Below are 19,928 nucleotides of genomic sequence, written 5' to 3'. Positions count from 1 at the left end.
CTACTCTTGAGTGAAATGTCTGGATTCTCTACCCACTGTCTGAAAAACAAACATATCTTAACCAAAAATTCACTAAACGCCTGCAGTTCCTTAAATAAGTTTTAAATTGACAGAAATCAATTTAGAAACATGTTGGGATTTTTTGCATGGTTTTGTAATTAAGTTATTTATATTCATTCTTTAAATTTATGTTCTTTAAAAATGTCTAAATTGCCACATAATTTTATATTTTATTTATGGAACAATAGAAAAATTTGGGCCGATATCTGATATCAATATTGCTGCTATGGTCAATAATCAATATTTATCAGTAATATATCTTACTGCCATTTCAAAATGTTTGGGGGGGGGAAAACAACCAGAAACAGATAAAAAATAAATATCAGTTGTTTGTTTTGGCCCAGATTTATTTATTGGTGTTAATTTAGTTTCTGATTGCTCCCAGCTGTGTCTCATGTTCCCGGATTACCTCTTCAGGGTTTCCCCCAGAAATCTTGCAAAGCCCGGTGGTCGGGGAACCGAGACGGCCCACCAGCGGTCCACCGTGTTTTTGTATTAAAAGATGTTAAGTCGACAGGAAAAGTAAAAATATTACTGGATAATTACAGGAAGACATCACCAGTGAAACGCTATTTAAACCCCAAACTAGTCTTAAAAACAACAAATCAAAAAATACAATTAAAATGAAAATCAATTATTTGGACTTCTGTTTAATCCAAATTAAGTCAGAGGCTCCATCAGGCCCCCCAGGCCTTCAGGGGCCCCATAAATGTTAATATTTTTACACAGAATATAGATACATGCATGTAATGAGCTGCCAAGTGCTCAAGACGGATCTCCGTCTCTGTGCTCCTCCTGAGTCTCCCTGTGCTCTTTTTTTTACTCCTATTTGAGTAATTTATTGGGCTTTAGCATATTTTTTAACTGTAGTAAAAATATGTTGATGTAGTATTACTCTTACATGAGTAAAATGTTTGGGTTTGGGGCGTGCTCCGGTGGCGTAGTGGGTAGCGCGCCCCACGTTTGGAGGCCTTCAGTCCTCGACGCAGCCATCGCGGGTTCGATTCCCGGACCCGACGACATTTGCCGCATGTCTTCCCCCCTCTCCTTCCCCCTTTCCTGTCAGCCTACTGTGGTATAAGGAACACTAGAGCCCACAAAAAGGACCCCCTGGTGGGGGAAAAAAAAATGTTTGGGTTTTCTGTAGATAGAAGACAGCTGTTTGTAAGCGAAAAGCATATTCAGTCCAAGTTCTTCCCAGAGATCCACGAATGAAATCGTAGCAGATTTTTCTCCAAGTTCATAGCATGAGAAACAATCAATCAAGTTTAGTTGTGTTGCACATTTTAGCAACAAGGCAGTTCAAAATGCTTTACATCATAAAAACACCAAAATACAAAGTCATGAAACGCACAGCAAACCAGTAAATATTACATTTAGCTGGTTAATGTTTCATTTATCATGTCTCAAAGCAACTCTAAACAGCTTGGTGTTTAGAGTTGTTTTAAAGAAGTCAGTGTTTTGGCTGTTTTGGAGTTTTATGAAAGTTTGTGGTGCATAGAAGCTGAATGCTGTTTCTCCGTGTTTGGTTGATACAACAGCACATCTTTAATGTATTGTGGTACTACGTTTTATAAACCAACAGTATTTTAAAGTCTCTTAATGCTCTGATTAGAGATGCTGCTATTATGTTACTATTGTTTGTGACTTAACGGTCATAATGTTGGCAGTAGTATCACAATCACAGGTACGTAGCAGATAAAGGCTGCATTTTTTTCTGCTATGTAAATGGGTCTGACAGTTTATTTCTCGGTTAAATTTAAAACTGATGTATGTAACTTTTATTAAAAAAATGTTTTTACATATTTCTTGAAACTGTCCCCATGTTGTAACACATAATAAAGTTGGCTGATAGGATGAATTTATTGATCATATTATACTTGAAATTGGTTTCAAAATAACAATATAATCATTGCGGTGAGGAAACTTTACTGAAAGGAGAAGCTACAGATCCATCAACATTTCACCCGTCTCTGAACCCAGAATATGGGAGGATGGTTTGAAGCTCTGATTAAAGTAATTTATGTGAGATCAGAATTGATTTTCTTGTTCTCGTTGCAGGATGATGACCTGGAAGAAGGAGAGGTCAAGGATCCATCTGACAGGAAGATCAGGCCACGCCCCATCTGCAGGTTCTTTATTAAAGGTCCGATACTGTAAAGCATATTTTATTTACTATTTATTTAGAAAACATCTTTTTTTTCAAAAAGAATGAAAAACAAAGGAACTGTAGATGGAATATGAAAAAGTATGCCAAGAGTGTAGGCTCCTATAGCAAATACATAATAGTCAATAACCTACAATATTGGTATTTGTTTACAGCTTTTCTGTTTGTACTCTTGGGAATAGCTGATAAATATAATTCAATTTCCTTAACCAAATCTGTAAAAAAAATAAAATAAAAGGATGAAGATGATGAAAATTTGCATTTGTGAATATGAAGTTTGCCAAATATCTCTGTAAAAATTAAGATAGTTTCTCTGATTTTACTTTTTATAGATGCATGTTTTAGTAAAATGAACATTGTTCTTTTATTCTATGAACAACATCTCTGAAATTACAAGTGAAAATTTAGTATTTATTTGTAGAAAATGAGAAACCGTCAAAATAACAAAAAAGATGCAGTGCTTTCAGACCTCAAATAATGCAAAGAAAACAAGTTCATATTCAATTAAAAACAACAATACTAATGTTTTAACTCAAGAGGAGTTTGGAAATCAATATTTGGTGGAATAACCAGGTGGTGCAGAGGGCTCTTCATTTTTCCAGAGCCGTTAAGCTCAGGTTGTGGTGGATGTTTGAGTTGTTGTCCAGCAGAGGGAGCCGTTGAGCCGCAGAAATCGGTTATTTGATAAGATCTGGATTCCTGTTATATTCCGGGTCAAATTGACCCGTTTTAAAGTTAATTTTTTTAAAAAACTAGTTAGAAGTAATTTTTTTTGCATAAAACTATTTCTATTTGTCTTAGTAGGTGCACTCTACATGGAAATTAAAAATGTATTCATTTTACACATTTGCACCACCCCGTGCGTCTACTTTTTACATAGATACTGTTTGGGTCAATTTGACCTGGCAGTCAAGTTAAAGTGCAAAAAAAGATTTAAAAAATTTTCCAATTCTATATGCTTCCTTCCAGCTTTGAACCATATTTCACCACAAACACAACACACCACTCACATATATGCTCATGCAGACACACACAAACCCACTTTCTCACTGTTCTCTGTACTTCACTAGGAAACTGCGAGAAATCAGGTGTTTATACAACTTTTAACGGGAATCTTTTCTGTTCCGGTGGATAAACTCCACCCACACTAAGTGACACTCAGTAGAAGTGGAGGAAAACATAAATTCTCTCTGCATGAATCATTTATCTTGATTTTAATCAGCGGGTCAATTTGACACTGAACAGTATGTGTGTCTCAAGTTCAATTATAAAGTTGGCTCATCGAAAAAAATAAAGTCTAATATAAAAAAAAATTTAATTTAGCTGTATTTTGATATGAATTCTGATTAACCAGGAATGCCGTCATTTTTTCTTCAGGAAACTGTACATGGGGAATGAACTGCAGGTTCATCCACCCAGGAGTCAACGACAAGGGCAACTACTCTCTCATCACCAAGCCGGACCCTTTCTCTCCGAACGGTGCGCCCCCTGGTGCTCCGCTGCCTCTTCTGCCCAACAACCCGTGGGTGAGGAACTCGACATCAGGGCTGTTCACAGTGCCAACAAGATAGAAACGACAGATGATCAAAAAAAAACAACAACTCTGTTAACAACCTGAAACCTGGAGATGAAGGTTGTCCTTTTTTACTGTACCGCGCCACAGAAGAGGGAAAAATAACGCAGAAAAACAAAGATCGTTCTTTTTTTTTTTTCTCGCTCTCTGTATTGGCTGTCCTACACACAGGCTTGTTGCCATAGCAACCGACTGAAAACAGCGGCATCAATCTATCAGGATTGCACACAGAATAACGCTCAAACATTTCCCACACCAAGACCAGAACATTCAGTCAGTTACAGTTTTATGTTTTCAGGTTTGGTGTTTATTTTGCGATTATTAATTATTGACCGAGTGGCAGAGTTCATGTGTGGGTCGCCTTTTCCCCCCGTTTTTTTAAAATTGAACTGAAGCTCTCCAAATTCTGCAGCACATCTACATGCTCCGATTGTCAAAGTGATGCCAGCGTAACCAACCCACTTCCCTCTCTTTTGTTTTAATTGAGTCTTTTTTCCATCCTTTTTCCATCCAGTTTGTCGCATGTGTAACGTCACGCTGCAGTGTCTCTACAGATTTTATTAAAGTTTAGAAACTCAACAACTCAATCAACAGAAACTAAAATACTGCTGTTAGTTTTAAATAGCAGTAGTATCTAAACTTATCCAGTTTGGACTCCACTGGTCCACATAAATATGAGCAGGAAGGTTGTGGTTGCTTGTCAATTAAGAGACTGATTTTTGGGATTCCCTATCCGGAAAAGTTGACGGTAGTTTTCCGTGTTGCAGGCCACTCCTGTGGTGGAGGAACTCCCTCCGCCGCCGCCCCCGGTGGAGCCTCCCGTGGAGAGCGCCTGGGAGAGAGGTCTCAGGCACGCCAAAGAGGTAAACGCCGCCACTGTGTTTCATGCAAATCAGCCCCAGTTTGTGTAAACATGAATCAATGGGTTGTTTACTCAACAGATTGTGCAACACCAAATGGAAGGATATGCAAATTCTTAGCTGTGCTCTCATCTTTTCCATTTTTCAGTTTTGAATGTGTTTCCCTTTTCCGTGAATCTCCCAATTATAAAAACAAATATTTTGTACTTTTTTTTTTTTACTATGTTGCTTAGCCTCATCCAGGCATCCTTAAAAACTTTACATTTATTTAAATAAATTCAGCTTGGCCTGAAATGTGTTGATCATAGGTCTTGAATGTTGTCGTTTTAGGATTATTTAATCTACTATATTTTTATAAATGTTAGGGCTGAATTAATTATGATTATTTAATTATTAAAATTATAGTTAACCAATTTATTAATGGATTAAGACTTTTTTTTAAAAAGCCAATTTTGTTCAAAAACAACATGTACCATGTAAAAATACATATTTTTTTCAGTTAAGATGGAGAAAACAAAATCTACTCAAGTGTCAGGTTTAACTTCACCTGGTTCAAATTGTGTAAAAAAAAATTAATATGTAATTTTTAATCGATGAATCCAAAGAATAATACACAATAATCCTACTTTTTATTGCTGTGAAGTCAAACAGAAAACGTTTCACATGCAGATGTTAGAAGTATTTTTTGCATTCACAAATAAACAAGAATACGGAAAGATTACGTTTGTTGCATTTTAGGGAATATGTTATGTTTATTTTCTTAAAAAAAGATTGAATTGTTTAGTTGCATCTTTTAATGTATTTCTAATACTGCATATAAAAGGCTTAACTAAAAACTCTGCACAACGTGCCTTTTTTATTCTTTTTTTATCCAATTAATCATCAGAATAATCACTAACCAAAGTAATTGTTAGTTGCAGTACTACTTTATAGTTTGGGCTTAAATTTAATTCAAGGTGACAGTAGGAAGGCATTAAAAATATCTTAGATTAGACTTACTGAAACCCGTTACACAGATGAAAACACAAATAATCTTTTTTTGTTACGCAACAAAGACTTGTTGAATTGAAACTAATGAATCGGTTCTGTCTGCATGGCCTCAGAGTTTTCACACCCATATTATCGCCACACCTGGACGGACGGGTGTCGCCGTATCTCACACAGCTGTCTGTGTTTGCATTTCTGGCAGGTGCTGAAGAAGGCCACCATCCGGAAGGAGCAGGAGCCCGACTTTGAGGAGAAGCGCTTCAACGTGACGATCGGCGAGGACGAGAGAGAGTTCGACAAAGAGAACGAGTTCTTCAGAGAACGCAGCTACCGGATCATCCGAGAGTACGGCCGGCTCACGCTCAGCGCTTCAGCAGCACATAACACAAACGTCTCGATGCACTTTCTGTTGATCGGTGGAGACGTCAGCAACTTTAAACTCCCAAAACCGACTGCAGCAGTTTATTGAGAGAGGAACAAAAGATCAGAACAGTTCTGATTTTAAAAAGGAACGTCCACCGTCTAATCCAAACATAAGTTTCATGAGTCAAGTCATAAATGCAAAATATTCTGAATTTATTAAATTCTAATGTTTTATATGTTTTGTTATTCACAAATTATTGTGTATACAACAAACATTACAGACTAACAAAAAGCAAAAACAGGGCGTATTAATCTACAAAATAAACAAACACAAACGACTAATGGCAAGAAAAATTAATTAATCAAGCAGACAAAACAAAACACAGGTCTTAATAAATATTGGGTATTAAGTTCTAAAGTTTTTATTTTTTTATACATTGTATATACAATAGTAATAATAAGAGAATGAACAGCAACAAAAATAAAATGACCAACCAACCAAAAATAATAAAAAACAACAAATAAACAAGCAGCCAAACATTAAAATGGAAACACTCAAAACAAAGACAAAGCACAGAACATTATCAACTCGTGTCAAAATAAAAAACAATTAAGTTGTTTAACATTTGTGGATTAGAATATACTTTTTTCTATTTTTTATTTTGGCAGTTAATTTCTGATTTGCATTAATATTTTCCTATTCTCTAATATTGCTTGATTAACTTAGCATTAGATATTTTGAGGATAGAAGTGGAAAAGAGAGAGAGAGAGAAAGTAAATTAAAGATACATGCCAGAACAAATGATAAATAAATAAAGGATAAACTACTTTTTATTTATTGCTAATTGTTATTCCATTGATGTTTGTTGTAATTTAAATCTAACCTAAAGGGTCCAAAAACAATAAATCAGTCCAAACACGATCACCAGCTGATCAATGATCCCAAACACAAATGTGTCACAGTGGCCTAGTCCAAGGGTTTGCAATCTTTCCAATTCAAGCAGCCATGTTTGCTCTGTCCATCTAAATAAAACTCATTTAGAGACAGAAACGTTAAATGACCTTCTGCAAAAAGACAAATATTTATAATCTTTTCTAAATGGCTACAAGAACAAATTTTATTTTTAGGATTTTAAATTTTAAAAAAATTAAGTTTTTATGGAGAGTAGATGCATTTTCTCCTATGATATAGTGGAAAATTATGTTAAATAAGAAGGTAAGACAATAAAAACATTTCTAGTACTTTTAATGAGTATTTGTTGTGAAAATTTAATAATATTCTATGACTTAAAAAAATTTAATTCACTAATTAATGTACGTAGAACAAATATTACAGACTAACAAAAAGAAGTATTGATGTATGAAATAAGTGGGTAAGAGATCAAATAACAGCAACAAAAATAAACAAAAAACAAAACCTTGAGAAATTAAAATGACAAAAATCGATACATTCACAATAACCTAGTAACTTAGTTTTTTATTCACTGCTTTCTTCTTCATTTACATCATGAGTGACAGTCTGGCTTCTGTTGGGTGTTTTTGTAAACTTGATATTAAATTTTAATGAGACTAGAAAATTATGTTCTGATACAGAAAACCCTGCAGAAATGGAGGGGGGTGTACTTTCTTTTTCCATTGACTGCTACAGATAATGGAGTTTTTAATCAGCTCATTTTGACGGGAGTGTCTGAGTTTAAACTTTGCTTTTTCATCTGTTCTCATGTTTCCAATCCAAAAATATCCCAAAACAAAAATAGAAAGTAAAACACATTGTTCCCTTTAATGCAGAAATACTTAAATTAAATGTACTCACATGATTCCTTTCCTTCTTTCAGGGAAATGGACTTCAGAGAACCGGTATACGGGTAAGTTTAAATCATCCTCCGAAATATTAAACTGTTACTTTACATCGTCAAAACCCTCATTAACTTCAGAAAGGCAAACATTTTTTAAAGTTTTTACCCAAAAGTCCTCAATAAGCAACGATTAGGATATTTAGGATGGATGACATCTACTCTACATAATATTAGAAAATGACGTTTTAACCCAGCGACATTTGCTTCTCTAAGGTCATTACTGATGGGAATGCACCGAAGTGAACATTTTGGCCAATACCGACATCCGATATTAATATTGCAGGTTTGCAATAGCAGATATTTACCAATATCTTATGCATTTTTCCACATTTCTACAACCACATGTTTTACTGCTTCAGTTAGTAAACATGCAACATGACCAACTTCTACCTCTTTCCACCCAGAAAAGCAAAGAGGAACAAGATGGAAATACTTTTTTTTTATATATGTATATATATATATATTGACTCAGATTTACTTATTGGACCGATGCTGATATGTGACAAAATTACTAACATCAGATGACACCAACGGTGATGCCAATAAATCTCATGTATTTGTATATTAATATAAATCAGTATATTAACACTTAAACTCATTTTGTACAACATTAGAAATGCAATAAAAACAGAGATTACATTTTTTTTTATAAGAAAAGTGCAACAGCACAGCATTTCTTTAGCGTTTGTTTGATCATTTGTAGGAAAGGATGCACCTACAGCTTAAAAATGCTTTTAATGTCAACACCTGATTTTATTTTTGCATAATTTGAACCAGATTAAGCTAAAAATGTCACTTGCCCTGACTGTGTTCTTTTAGAAAATAGCCTTTTTTAGAGTCTGTATACTCCAGTTAATGATTAATCTATTACTAAATTAATCAATTATTTCAATAATTGATTAATTATTTAAGCTTAAATATACTTTATTGATCCCATAGGAATATTTAATGTTGTAACTATTAATAACAAATTTTAAAACAGTTATTGTAGATGGTGATGTCTGTTGGCAGGAAATATCTCCTGTAGCAGTCTGTATTACAGTGAATTTGATGAAGCCTCTGACTGAAGACAGTTTTTCTAATCCTGTCTCCTTAAAATTAAAAATCTGTAGAATCCGTAGCAAATTTTTCATATCCAATTACTCAATTAATCGTCTGGGTAATTGATTGCAAAAGGTTGCAGCTGTAGATTTGTTGTGCATCTTTGCAGTGTTTGCCAATAACTACATTCTCCAGAGCAGCAAACTTTCAAAATGGCTGCCTTTACAGAAGCCAAACTGACTGTAATCAACAGAAACCTTTTTATCACAATTCTGTTGATTTTGTTTGTCTTAGTAGAAATTCTTTCATGATAATTTGAGATATTAAAGGAGGAATTATATATTTTTTATGGAGACATTTTGAAAGTATCATCCAGTTTCTGAATATTGCTTCTGTCCACAGTGAGCCATATGTTGACCCGTACTACGACTACGAAATGGAGGCCTTATGGAGGGGGGGGCAGTATGAAAACTTCAGGGTTCAGTACACAGAAGCACCTCTTCCTTACCACTTTGCAGTGAGTATCGCCACTCTACGTTTCTCTGCATAAATCAAGGCTTATCCAGCCTTGGTATCTGTTGGTTGTTTATTCTGTCAATGACGAAACAGGTGTGTCCAGTTTATTAATTACGTCAGTGAATTCCTGGTTGAAAAATGCAGCAAATGTACAAGGAAGTCTCACATTGTTATCCGATACCACTTCCAGGTTTCATTACAGGCAGGGTTTAGATCCTCTTCCTATTCAACAGGATGCAAATCTTCCAGCTGAAGCCCTGATTCACAGATGAGCATTTAGTTGCCCACAAAATGTATTTTTACAGGTCATCACCTGGCATCACAGGGTGGTTTTAGTATGTAGTCACCTGCTTCTTCTTCATGTTTGTTTTCATCTTCTTACAGTTGCTCTGCTAAAGGAATAAAGATCAGGAGCGTTATATCTGGATCCTGACTTGATCCAGCTAAAAACAAAAAAAGACAAGGAGTGAGAATGGTAGCATTCACGCTAACATTAACTTTTAATTAATTTTAACTCAAAAACTAAGGTCACCTTACTGAATTAAGTTAATATTACTCAACATGCTGGTATACAGCATCTTAATAATGATAGCTTTTAATCGAAAATTAGCTTTTCAGATAATTTTGGCTCAAAAGCTAAAATAAAACATTTTACTGGTAAGCAAATAAAATGTATTGTCTAACATAAAAACAAACACAACATTAAATTAACTGAGTTAATCTTAGCCATCATGCTTGTGTAAGCCAAAGTAATGGTAACATTTAAGCTAATATTAGCTTTTTAGCTAATTTTCACTCAAATGGTAAAGTACTGAATAGATTAAGTTAATGTTACCTAACATATTGATGAATTTGACTAGTGTAAGTAAATATAATGGTAGACTTTGAGCCAACATTAGCCTTTTAGCTTAAGATTAAAAAGCCAGCACTAACTTAATCTTTCCAGAATGCTAATATTACTCCTCACGATGATGTGAGTCACCACAAGTTGGAATGTATTTGTCTGTTACCACCATTTCTGCAGGAGCGTGACCGTGAGCATGACCTCCGGGAGCGCCACCGAGACCGGGAGCGGGAGAGAGATCACCGCGAGAGGGAGCGGCGGCAGCAGCGGGAGAGGGAAAGAGAGCGGGAACGTGAGAAGGAGAGGATTCGACGGAAAGAGGAGTGGGAGAAAGACCGGTTGAAACGCAACGAGAAGGAGAAGCCGAGGATGCGTCCTCCTCGCGAGGCCCGGGAGAAGAAAGAGGAGGACAAACTGAAGCCGCGCTCCCCACTCGGCCCGCCGCCAAAGTAAGGACTTTTCCCTTCATATGACATTAGATAAAAAAATCAAAAAATGTAGCAATCTGTTACACAGCCAGGTTTATTATTACCAGCTGTTAAATCATCGACATCAGTATAAAAATATTTCTGCCTTGTGACTTTTCCTTATTTCATCTTAGTCATCTTCCTTTAATTTGGTGTTTTGCTAGTTTCCTAAAATGAGAGGCACAGATTAAATCTGATTTTCAGTTCCATAGTTTTACAGCTAAGTAATAATGATATCACATTTTATTCGCAATTATAATGGATAGAAATAAATAAGCGAGGTTTATTAAAAAGCGCTTAAATTCACCAACAGCACATGAGGTAATGCATTGTCACTGTCCTGTCTAACCAGTTAATACTGAATGCACAGTATTTTACCCCTCTACTTACCCCAGATATTGGCCGTGTGACAGGAAACTTGAAAATGTAACAAGGTAATTCTGTGTTTTTGGGCAACACTATTAGCAAATCTTAAACACAAACTATAAAGTCTTTAAAAAAAAAGAGCCACACACAAAAAAATGCAATGAAAGTTAATATAATTTTTTTGCACTTTGGTTAAATCCTAATTACGTAATCAGCCGGTGAATCTTAAAACTAGCTATGTGAAGCGTACCACATTTAAAAATACGATATATTAAAAGAAATGGACAATAGAATAAAATTCATCACCATTTGCACAGATGCATAGGAATTCTTGTTTCTCCAACTCAAACATAATAAATATTTTTAAAATATATAAATATATGATAAAATGAACAAATAAGGAACAAATGTGTATTTAAGAATCCTTTTAAGAGAAGCATGCGTGAGCTAGCATATTTTTATGCTTAACTGCATGTATTTCTGGTAGTTTTTTTGTGTTTTCATAAATCCTGCTGTTTTGTAGAGTAATGTTTGCAGCTTGGTGTTTTCATTTATCCAAGACAATGTAATATTTACAAGGATAGATGCAAAAGACCCACCTGTGAGCATAAACTTTACGATTTTGAAAGTGCCAGAGTGTGTATTCAACCAGTGTGTGAGACGTAAACACACCTTTTTCTTTGCTCACAAACACTTATGCGATCACATCAGTCTCACTGCGCGCTGTAAAAACGGACCTCTAAAAGTGCTGCGATAACTCAGATTCTATAGTCACGTTTTTAGAGGTTTGGGTTGAATCTGAACGAGCGGTGAGGCTTTAATTCTTGATGTTTATGTTGGTGCAGTTTGAGTGAAAAGCTGCCCCTGAGGGAAACGCTACATGATGTTATTCCAGTTATGTGTTCAGTTATCAAATTGATGATAGTTGCTCCAGGTCTGTCTGGATGATTGAAGCTTCACTCTTTCATGTGTGGATTAGATATGATGATAGACGATGATTAATTTCCTATGCTGTTTATTTTCACTGCAGATCACTGACGTTTCACCGCAGGTTGTTGTTTTGTAGCAACGTTAGCATTTTTTTATGTTTAATCAGCATGAATAACAAGTCGTTACTCCCAAGTGTGTGAAATAACTGAGAATGAAATAACAGGAGGTGTAACCCATAGTTTAGAGCAGGCGTGTCAAAAGTGTGGCACATGGGCCACTTATTGGTCTCTGAATGATTTTGTGCGGCCCTGACTCTAATTTAAGAGCTGTAAATATTTTGCAGCTCATAAGGATTTTTGAAAGTCGATGCACAGCAAAAATGTGAGATCCTTTTTCAATAAGATGTTTATATATATTTTTTTTTTCTTTTAATTTTAGCATGTATTTTTTATTAGCATTTTTGTTTTCCTATTCTAATATTCCTGGATAAATCTATTGTCACAAATGTTTTGGCTAGATAGCTTTTAAAGATAAATCCATTATTTTTACAGGTTATGGTGAATTTATTTTTTATTTTTTACAAGGAATAAAAACATGACACTTAAAATTGGAATATTACATCAGACCCATTAAGAAAAGCATATTTAATGCAAAATGTGGGCTTAATAATTATATGTAATACTTATACAAAAGTTATTTTTAAACTTTTACTTTTAACCTAATAAACAGGCCTCAAATGAACACAAATAATTTATTAAATGTGACCATCTGTCTCCAACATGAATTACACATCAAATAATTAAAACAAGTCTGACTACTTAATTTCTTGCATTAAAATATCAAATATTTACTTTGAAAAAACATTGAGGCCCATTGAAAATGTCTAATTTAACAATTTCAACCGACAGGTTGTTAAAAAGTCTTACATTTATTACATTTTAATTCTTCTAAAGTCGGACAGGTTGCTCCAAATGTCGCCCAATCACCAACCCGCCTCTACCGTGTTTGTGCTAATATGCTGTTTGGGTTCCGTTAAAAGCTTTTCAAGGAAAAGTGACTCTCATTCAACCACTGTTTACTTTTCTGACGATAGTATTGCTCTTCTGACTTAAAGTCAAAGGATTAAAGACTAAAGGGCCAAAACAGTGTCTCATTGTTGTGGCATGTGTAGATCTGTTACTGATATTGTGCAACGTTCCAAAGTTTCCCGTCAGTCTAAAGAAGCCCAAAAACAATGATGATGACGGTTGTGAAATCGCTGCAATTGTCGCAAACAGAGAAATGTGACTTAATCAATCAATCAAACTTTATTTGTATAGCACATTTCAGCAGCAAGGCATTTCAAAGAGCTTTACATCAAGTCAAATACAATGCAGCATAGAATCAACAATTAAAACAGAACATTAAGTCAGATTCCGTCAATAAATTTGTAATTGATCACGTTTCAAATACAACTCTAAACCGGTGGGTTTTTAGTTGAGATTTAAAGGAAGTCAGTGTTTCGGCTGTTTTACAATTTTCTGGAAGTTTGTTCCAGATTTGTGGTGCATAGATGCTGAATGCTGCTTCTCCTGGTTCTGGGGATGCAGAGCAGACCAGAGCCAGAAGACCTGAGACGCTCTAAGACAGATAGTCTAAGTCGGAGTCCCCATTAGATTCAGTTATTGTTGAAAACCAATAACTGAATGCATGTCCGCTGCACAGCCAGGCCCCGGTCGGCCTGGGTCTGGCTGTGCAGCGGACATGGGGCTTTAGACTCTCTTAGACTCTCTAAGAGTCATAAAAAATAAAAAAAGTGATTGTTTCCATGTATTTGCATGTACTGTCTGGATCAGGTCAATACTTGTGCAAAGTTCAGCTAATAAACGCGACATCTTCTCGTTTCCAAGGTTATTATAGTTACCCAAAACCAACAAAGTAACAAAAACTGAAGTTGAGAAAATGTTTTTAACTGAGATGAATAAAAGTGGTAATTCATGGGGCAAAAATTTAACTACCTGCAACTGTACCATACTTTTACAAAACTAACTAAAACATAATGAAATTACAGATATAGTCTTTCGTTTTCATGTTTATGAATCCGTTTATCGGCTTTTTAAACTGAAATTGATTTTTTTAAACAAACAATTTATGTCAGATGGCGGCAAATTACGAAAGTCCAGAAAAATGACAGCAGCACAAGTTGGGAGAAAACTCCAGTCAGTTCAACAATAACTAAATACAATTTAGGAAAATTGTATCTTCATGCATAATTACAAATACAATACTTTCACTTTTTTAAATTCTGCACCTAAAAATCAACCAAAGTTTTAAAAGACAGAATCTTAAAGTAATCTTGATCTAGTTTCTGGGTCAGATATCTTCATACAGTTGAAATAAGATAAAACTAACTTAACTTGTCAGCAAAACATTTGTTTTAAGGCAATAATTCCTTAATATTGATGAAAAAGTTCTAGTTCTATTGATACATTATTTCACTTAGAATGAGAAATTTTTCCCTGTTTATAAGTGAGATAATTTATCAATAGAACTAAAACTTTGCCGTCAATATTAAGGAATTATATTAACCCTAACCCTCATGTATCTTGTTGAAAAGTTACTTAAAAGTTTGTTTTGTTCTAATTTAAGTGGATTAAGATATTTACACTAGAAACTGGACCAAAAATACTTAATACTGGTAAGATTTAGTATTTTTGCAGTGATCACAAATAAAAACTAAACAAAAACTATTTAATAACTAATAAATAAAATCTAGTAAATACTCTGAAAACTAACCAAATCAGTCAAAAAGTCAAATGGAAATAAAACTAAGCTCTAATATAACCCCGTTTTCTTTCATGCATTTTTCTACGAGTCCCGTCAGGTTCTTCTTTTTCCCCTCCAAGGGTTTTTTTAGTGGGCTCTAGTGTCCCTTATATGACAGAAGGCTGACAGGAAAGGGGGAAGGCGAGGGGGGAAGACATGCGGCAAATGTCAGTCGTGTCCGGGAATCGAACCTGCGACAGCCGCGTCGAGGACTAAAGGCCTCCAAATGTGGGTTGCGCGATCCCCTACACCACCACAGCACGCCCCGTCAGGATCTTTTAATAAAGTCTTCAAACATTGAGTGACGTTACACTTTGTGGTTTTATGAGTCCTGCTTCCTTCCTTTCTTCATTCCTTCTTGAAAAGGAAACGGGAATACATAAGGATCTAAAAATATCTCCAGTGTTGTGGTTCTATTTTTAGCCGTGGCACGGCGACTTGTTTACTCTTGCATCACGCCTGTGAACTCAGTCATTCCAGACTAAGAATGTACACGATTGCATGCAAAGTGACCAGTTACTCATTATGGTGATGTAACTTCAGGTGTGTTCTGATTGTACAGGTTACATAGTTGATTCATTCAGCAATCATAATGTAAACGAAACTTTTCTGAGCTTCTTTAGCACCAGACAGTGTCATTTGGTAGGAATATCCCCTCGGTTCATTTACGGCTCATTTCCTCCTGCAAATATTTATTTTAGACACTCGAGGAGAAGAGCTCCTGGCTCTTGATGCTATTTTTGGAAAATTAAATGCCGATAGCGCAAGCAGGAAAATTCCGGTCACTGCTTCCTTTTTGTCCCGTAACTGGTGGGTTGCTGGTTCAACCCCCGCTCCACCTGTCTCTGTTGTTTATCAGAGGGACAAGATTGGTGGCATCCAAACTGTTTGTCACGTGGGCCAAAGTCGTCAAGTCAAATGTTGGTCTGTTGCAATCAGAGGTGGGCAGAGTATCCAGAAACTGTACCCAAGTAAGAGTAGCACTACTTCAACATTTTTATTCAAGTAAAAGTAAAAAGTATCGACCCAAGACTTCAAGTAAGAGTAGCACTACTTCAACATTTTTATTCAAGTAAAAGTAAAAAGTATCGACCCAAGACTTCAAGTAAGAGTAAAATGTCTACTCAACTGCTGAGTAACTGATGAAATTATCAATCATTTAATATTTAAAAATCACATCATCAGATGGACCAAATATATATATATTTATAGTGAATATGATCTATGAAAGAAAAGGGTTGCAGTCCTTTGCTGCTAATTGTGAATATTAGGACAAGTAGATAATAAAGTCAGGAAAAAGTTTTAAGAAAACAAATAGCAAGGGAGAGGGAGGTGGGTCAGTTATGCTAGCTTGACTTTGACAACTGCAACATTTAGATGTGCTGTGGAATTTTGTGTTTCGGTTGAGATGAAAAATAAAGATAATCTAAACACCGACTTAGACGGGTCATCAGGAAGGCAGGTGTTTAAATTGGCTCATCCACCACAAATATGTTGGCTTATGGATGTGCTGTGGTGGCGCAGGGGTTAAGCACAACCCAGATAGGTAGGCCTTGGTCCTCGACGCGGCCGTCGCAGGTTCGATTCCCAGCCTGGTGACCTTTGCTGCATGTCTTCCCTCTTCTCTCATTACCCACTTTCCTGTCAATTAACATCAAATAAAGGCCACTAGAGCCAATAAAACCTCAAAAAAATATATATATATGTTAGCTTAGCTAATAGCAGCGGAAGCTAATCCACCACAGCGATCACTTAATAATTGCAAAATAAGCATCAAGCCTAAAATCATAAAACTGTAACAGACTGAATGTTCTGTTCTTTGTTTTGGAAATATTGTAGTGATTTTTTTTTAATCGTCTTCTTCAGCGTTGTGTTCTCACGCAAAGTTTTCAGACGTAAACAATAACATGCAAGGGGTTTATAGTCTTTCTATTCAGTCTATTTACAAATCGCAGATTCACAACAAACATTGTCTCAAGGCATTTTCCAAAATTTCTAAAGTAATTTCAATTTAATTGCACAAACATTCCAATTAATCCTAGTTATGATCTTGATCATTTCCCAGCTGACTTTAATTCTTCCTACCAGTTCTGTACGACTCTGTAATATTTTAGCACAAATAATAGTTTTTCGCCTTCATTCTTTATCTAAATCTCTGTTTCAGCATTTCTGCATCTGCTAGGATTCAACAAAATCATCTGAGTACAAACTGAACCGCCCGCTCACTTTCTGTGGCACGATTGCTATTCCATTATTGCAAAATGTTCTGCTTTGAGTAACCCAAGAGTGTGAATCAGTTTGCGGAGAACAAACCTGGAGGTGTGTGTAAAGAAAAAAATAAGAAACAGGAATAAAGCGGCTGCGTCTCACAGAGCATGTGCAAACACAAAGAAAGGTGTGTTGGCCTTTGTGCCGTTTCAGCTCAGAATCTTCATGCTTTTGGCAGGAAGCACCTTTTATTTATGACACTCTGTGATCATTTAAAAAAAAAACAAAGTAACGTTTTGAGTTTGAATACATAAATTGTTTCTGTGAAACCTGTAAATATGCAAAGAAATGAGCTGCAGGTTTTACTTTTTCTTTCTGTTGATATTTGAATTTAATTAAAAGCAACAATGGGGTGTAAAATTCCCTCAGTATTTGGACACATCTGACCTTTTACAACAAGTGGCTCTGATTTTCCCCGTCTGGCTCAACTTTGCTAAATCGGGTCGTTTAGGTGAGCCTGCATAGATAATCATCAAGAGATCGTTTCACTGTAGCCTGTGTGTTATTATTCACACAAATCCTTTAATCTCTGAAATCCTATTTTGAAATCAGTGTTTAAACTAATGTTGTTGATCTGCTGTTTGATATGACTAAACAGAAACAAAAAAAACTTTTGTTTCTGCTTTCATTAAGGGTGAAAAATTGGAAATGATGGAAACTGCTGTGTGGCTGCAAACCTCCTACTTTTTATGTTTTTGGAGCAAATTTCAGCTTTTTTAATGGGCATTTCTTTTCTTTATAAAATCCTCAAGCTACTAATTTTTAAAAACTTTTCTTTAAAGCCAGCTATTAATCTAGAATGTATAAAGCTTTTATCTGTGCAGAAACGGGGGCTGTGCGGTCGGACTCAAATATAAATTCTCATTTTTTTCATACCAAATCCAATTTTTGATCTTAATCTGTTTTCTTTTTCTTTCCTAAAAATGAAAAATTTTATTTAAATCATTCATTTTATAAGTTGTATGATAGAGTATTACGGCGAAGCTACAATTATTTTGCTTAATTATGAGAATACAGTCATGTAAAATATGCAGGTCTACTAAAAAAAATTTATTAAAATTATGAGCAAAAAACTCTTAATGGAAAAAAACTTGGATAGACTTATTTAGTTCAGTTTGAAGGATTTGCTTCAAAATACAGAGGTTTGCGCGATCATTTCATGGAGTTGCTGCTAACAATTATGATGCTTGTATATTAAAAGGTGAATTATTACTTTATCTGTAAAACTGACACCAAAGTAGAACTTCACAAGATGCTAAATATTTCTCTTTCTAATGTTTTATATCTCATGTGGGAGTTTTCATAAAATTACTACTTTATTCTCCTAATATTGTGACTTCATTATAGTGTTATAACTTTATACTTGTAATTAAATTTAAAAAAATACTAACGTCATCTTTTATATTTGGTTGTGGAGTTGACCTGAATTCAAAATCCAGATAAAAGAAGTTGTAAAACAAGATGGCTGATATCACTCTGAACTATGGAAACCTCAGGAATGCATTGGAGAAAAAGGATCCAGATTTCTAAAAATTTAATCTTTGATTTGATTAATTGTCCAACCGTTGCAGAAATTACATAATCCCTCCCAACAATATCACAAAATATCAGAATATTATGATCAATTCAGAAAAAACCATTGTTCAAAATTTGAATAAATCAAAAGTAAAATGTTGAAAGTGGGTTATTTGACATTCAGGATTTAAAAAATGATCTGAAAAAAAATTATTTTTCAAATTACACTTTGAGATTAACTGCCAAAAACATAAAGTCATGAAAGACGGCACACAGTCAACAATTGAGAAAACCAGAAACAACCATTTTGATGAGTGACATCATTGATGCACGTCAAATATGTTGGTCAACGTTTCTTTCACATAACGGAGCTTTCTGGCTCTTCTTCTGCACAAACCAACAGATGATCCATTTTTCTCAGCAGGCTGATGGAGCCTCCCTCCAAGAAGGAGATGCTTCCCCTCATGAGGCGACCAGACGAGTGGAAGGACCCGTGGCGACGGTCCAAATCTCCCAGGAGACGGGCCGCCATGGGTTCCCCGCCCCGAGGCCGCCGCCGCCATCGCCCCTCAGGCTCCTCTGTCTCTTTGTCCAACTCATCCAGGTAGGAACTCATCTAGTCGAATTTAGTTCATCGAGAAATGTGTGACATCTAAATAGACTGTAGGAGGACTGCAGCGCAGGACATTCTGGGTAAAAACAACCAAAACAAACATGCTGGTTTATTTGGCGCTAGCGGGAGAAATGACTCATGATCAGAAAAGACGAATCATAAAACTGCTGAAATCTGATGCTACTCCATTTTTATTTAAATTTTGTGAAGAAGGAAGTTGTGCTCAGTGTCTTCTTTAGAGGTTTTCATGTTTCCTTCAGTGGTTCTTGATGCAGCGCCCCCACAGGCGAGGAGGGGAACAGGCTGCTCAAAAGGTTTGATTCATTTAACAGTACAGTGAGAAAGAGATCTGGAAAGCTAACAAATGATGCGACTTTCCAGCTTGACAAGTTAAAACATTTGCAACCATATAATTAGCCATATGTAGCTGCAGTCTGAAGCTGCGGTTTTCATCGGAAGTCTTTCCAATTTTCCCCTCCTTTTTCCAAAGTACACACTCTGCGCCCTGGTGCAAGGTTAAAGGAAGATGTGTTCCTGTCAGTTTCCCTAACAGCCCAAGTATAAAAAGGCATCAAGCATTTAATTCTGATGCTTTTGTGTACTTGTGATTATGTCAGTTAGATCTGTTGTACTTGCTGAACAGGATTTACTGTTTACATTTACCTGCTCAAGATGGCTTCCGAAGAACTAAGGATTT

At 35.6% G+C, this 19,928-nt stretch overlaps 1 protein-coding gene across 5 annotated transcripts in view; it reads left to right on the top strand.

The window, feature by feature from the left end:
• zc3h18 (zinc finger CCCH-type containing 18) overlaps positions 1-19,928 on the top strand; it is a 41,867-nt gene that overhangs the window by 3,608 nt on the left and 18,331 nt on the right. For 4 of the 5 annotated variants that reach the window (XM_044125820.1, XM_044125821.1, XM_044125822.1 and 1 more), the window contains exons 3-10: positions 2,122-2,206; positions 3,605-3,753; positions 4,568-4,663; positions 5,850-5,992; positions 7,846-7,875; positions 9,310-9,424; positions 10,448-10,716; positions 19,040-19,222. In XM_044125820.1, the coding sequence (XP_043981755.1) occupies positions 2,122-2,206; positions 3,605-3,753; positions 4,568-4,663; positions 5,850-5,992; positions 7,846-7,875; positions 9,310-9,424; positions 10,448-10,716; positions 19,040-19,222 (1,070 nt within the window). The remainder of the gene's footprint in view (positions 1-2,121; positions 2,207-3,604; positions 3,754-4,567; positions 4,664-5,849; positions 5,993-7,845; positions 7,876-9,309; positions 9,425-10,447; positions 10,717-19,039; positions 19,223-19,928) is intronic. The other variant, XM_044125824.1, reaches the window with a different exon arrangement.

Source organism: Gambusia affinis, linkage group LG08, assembly GCF_019740435.1.
Source record: "Gambusia affinis linkage group LG08, SWU_Gaff_1.0, whole genome shotgun sequence".
Lineage (NCBI taxonomy): Eukaryota > Metazoa > Chordata > Actinopteri > Cyprinodontiformes > Poeciliidae > Gambusia > Gambusia affinis.
The sequence above is the reverse complement of the archived record's forward strand: the minus strand, read 5'-3'. Positions and strand labels throughout refer to the sequence as shown.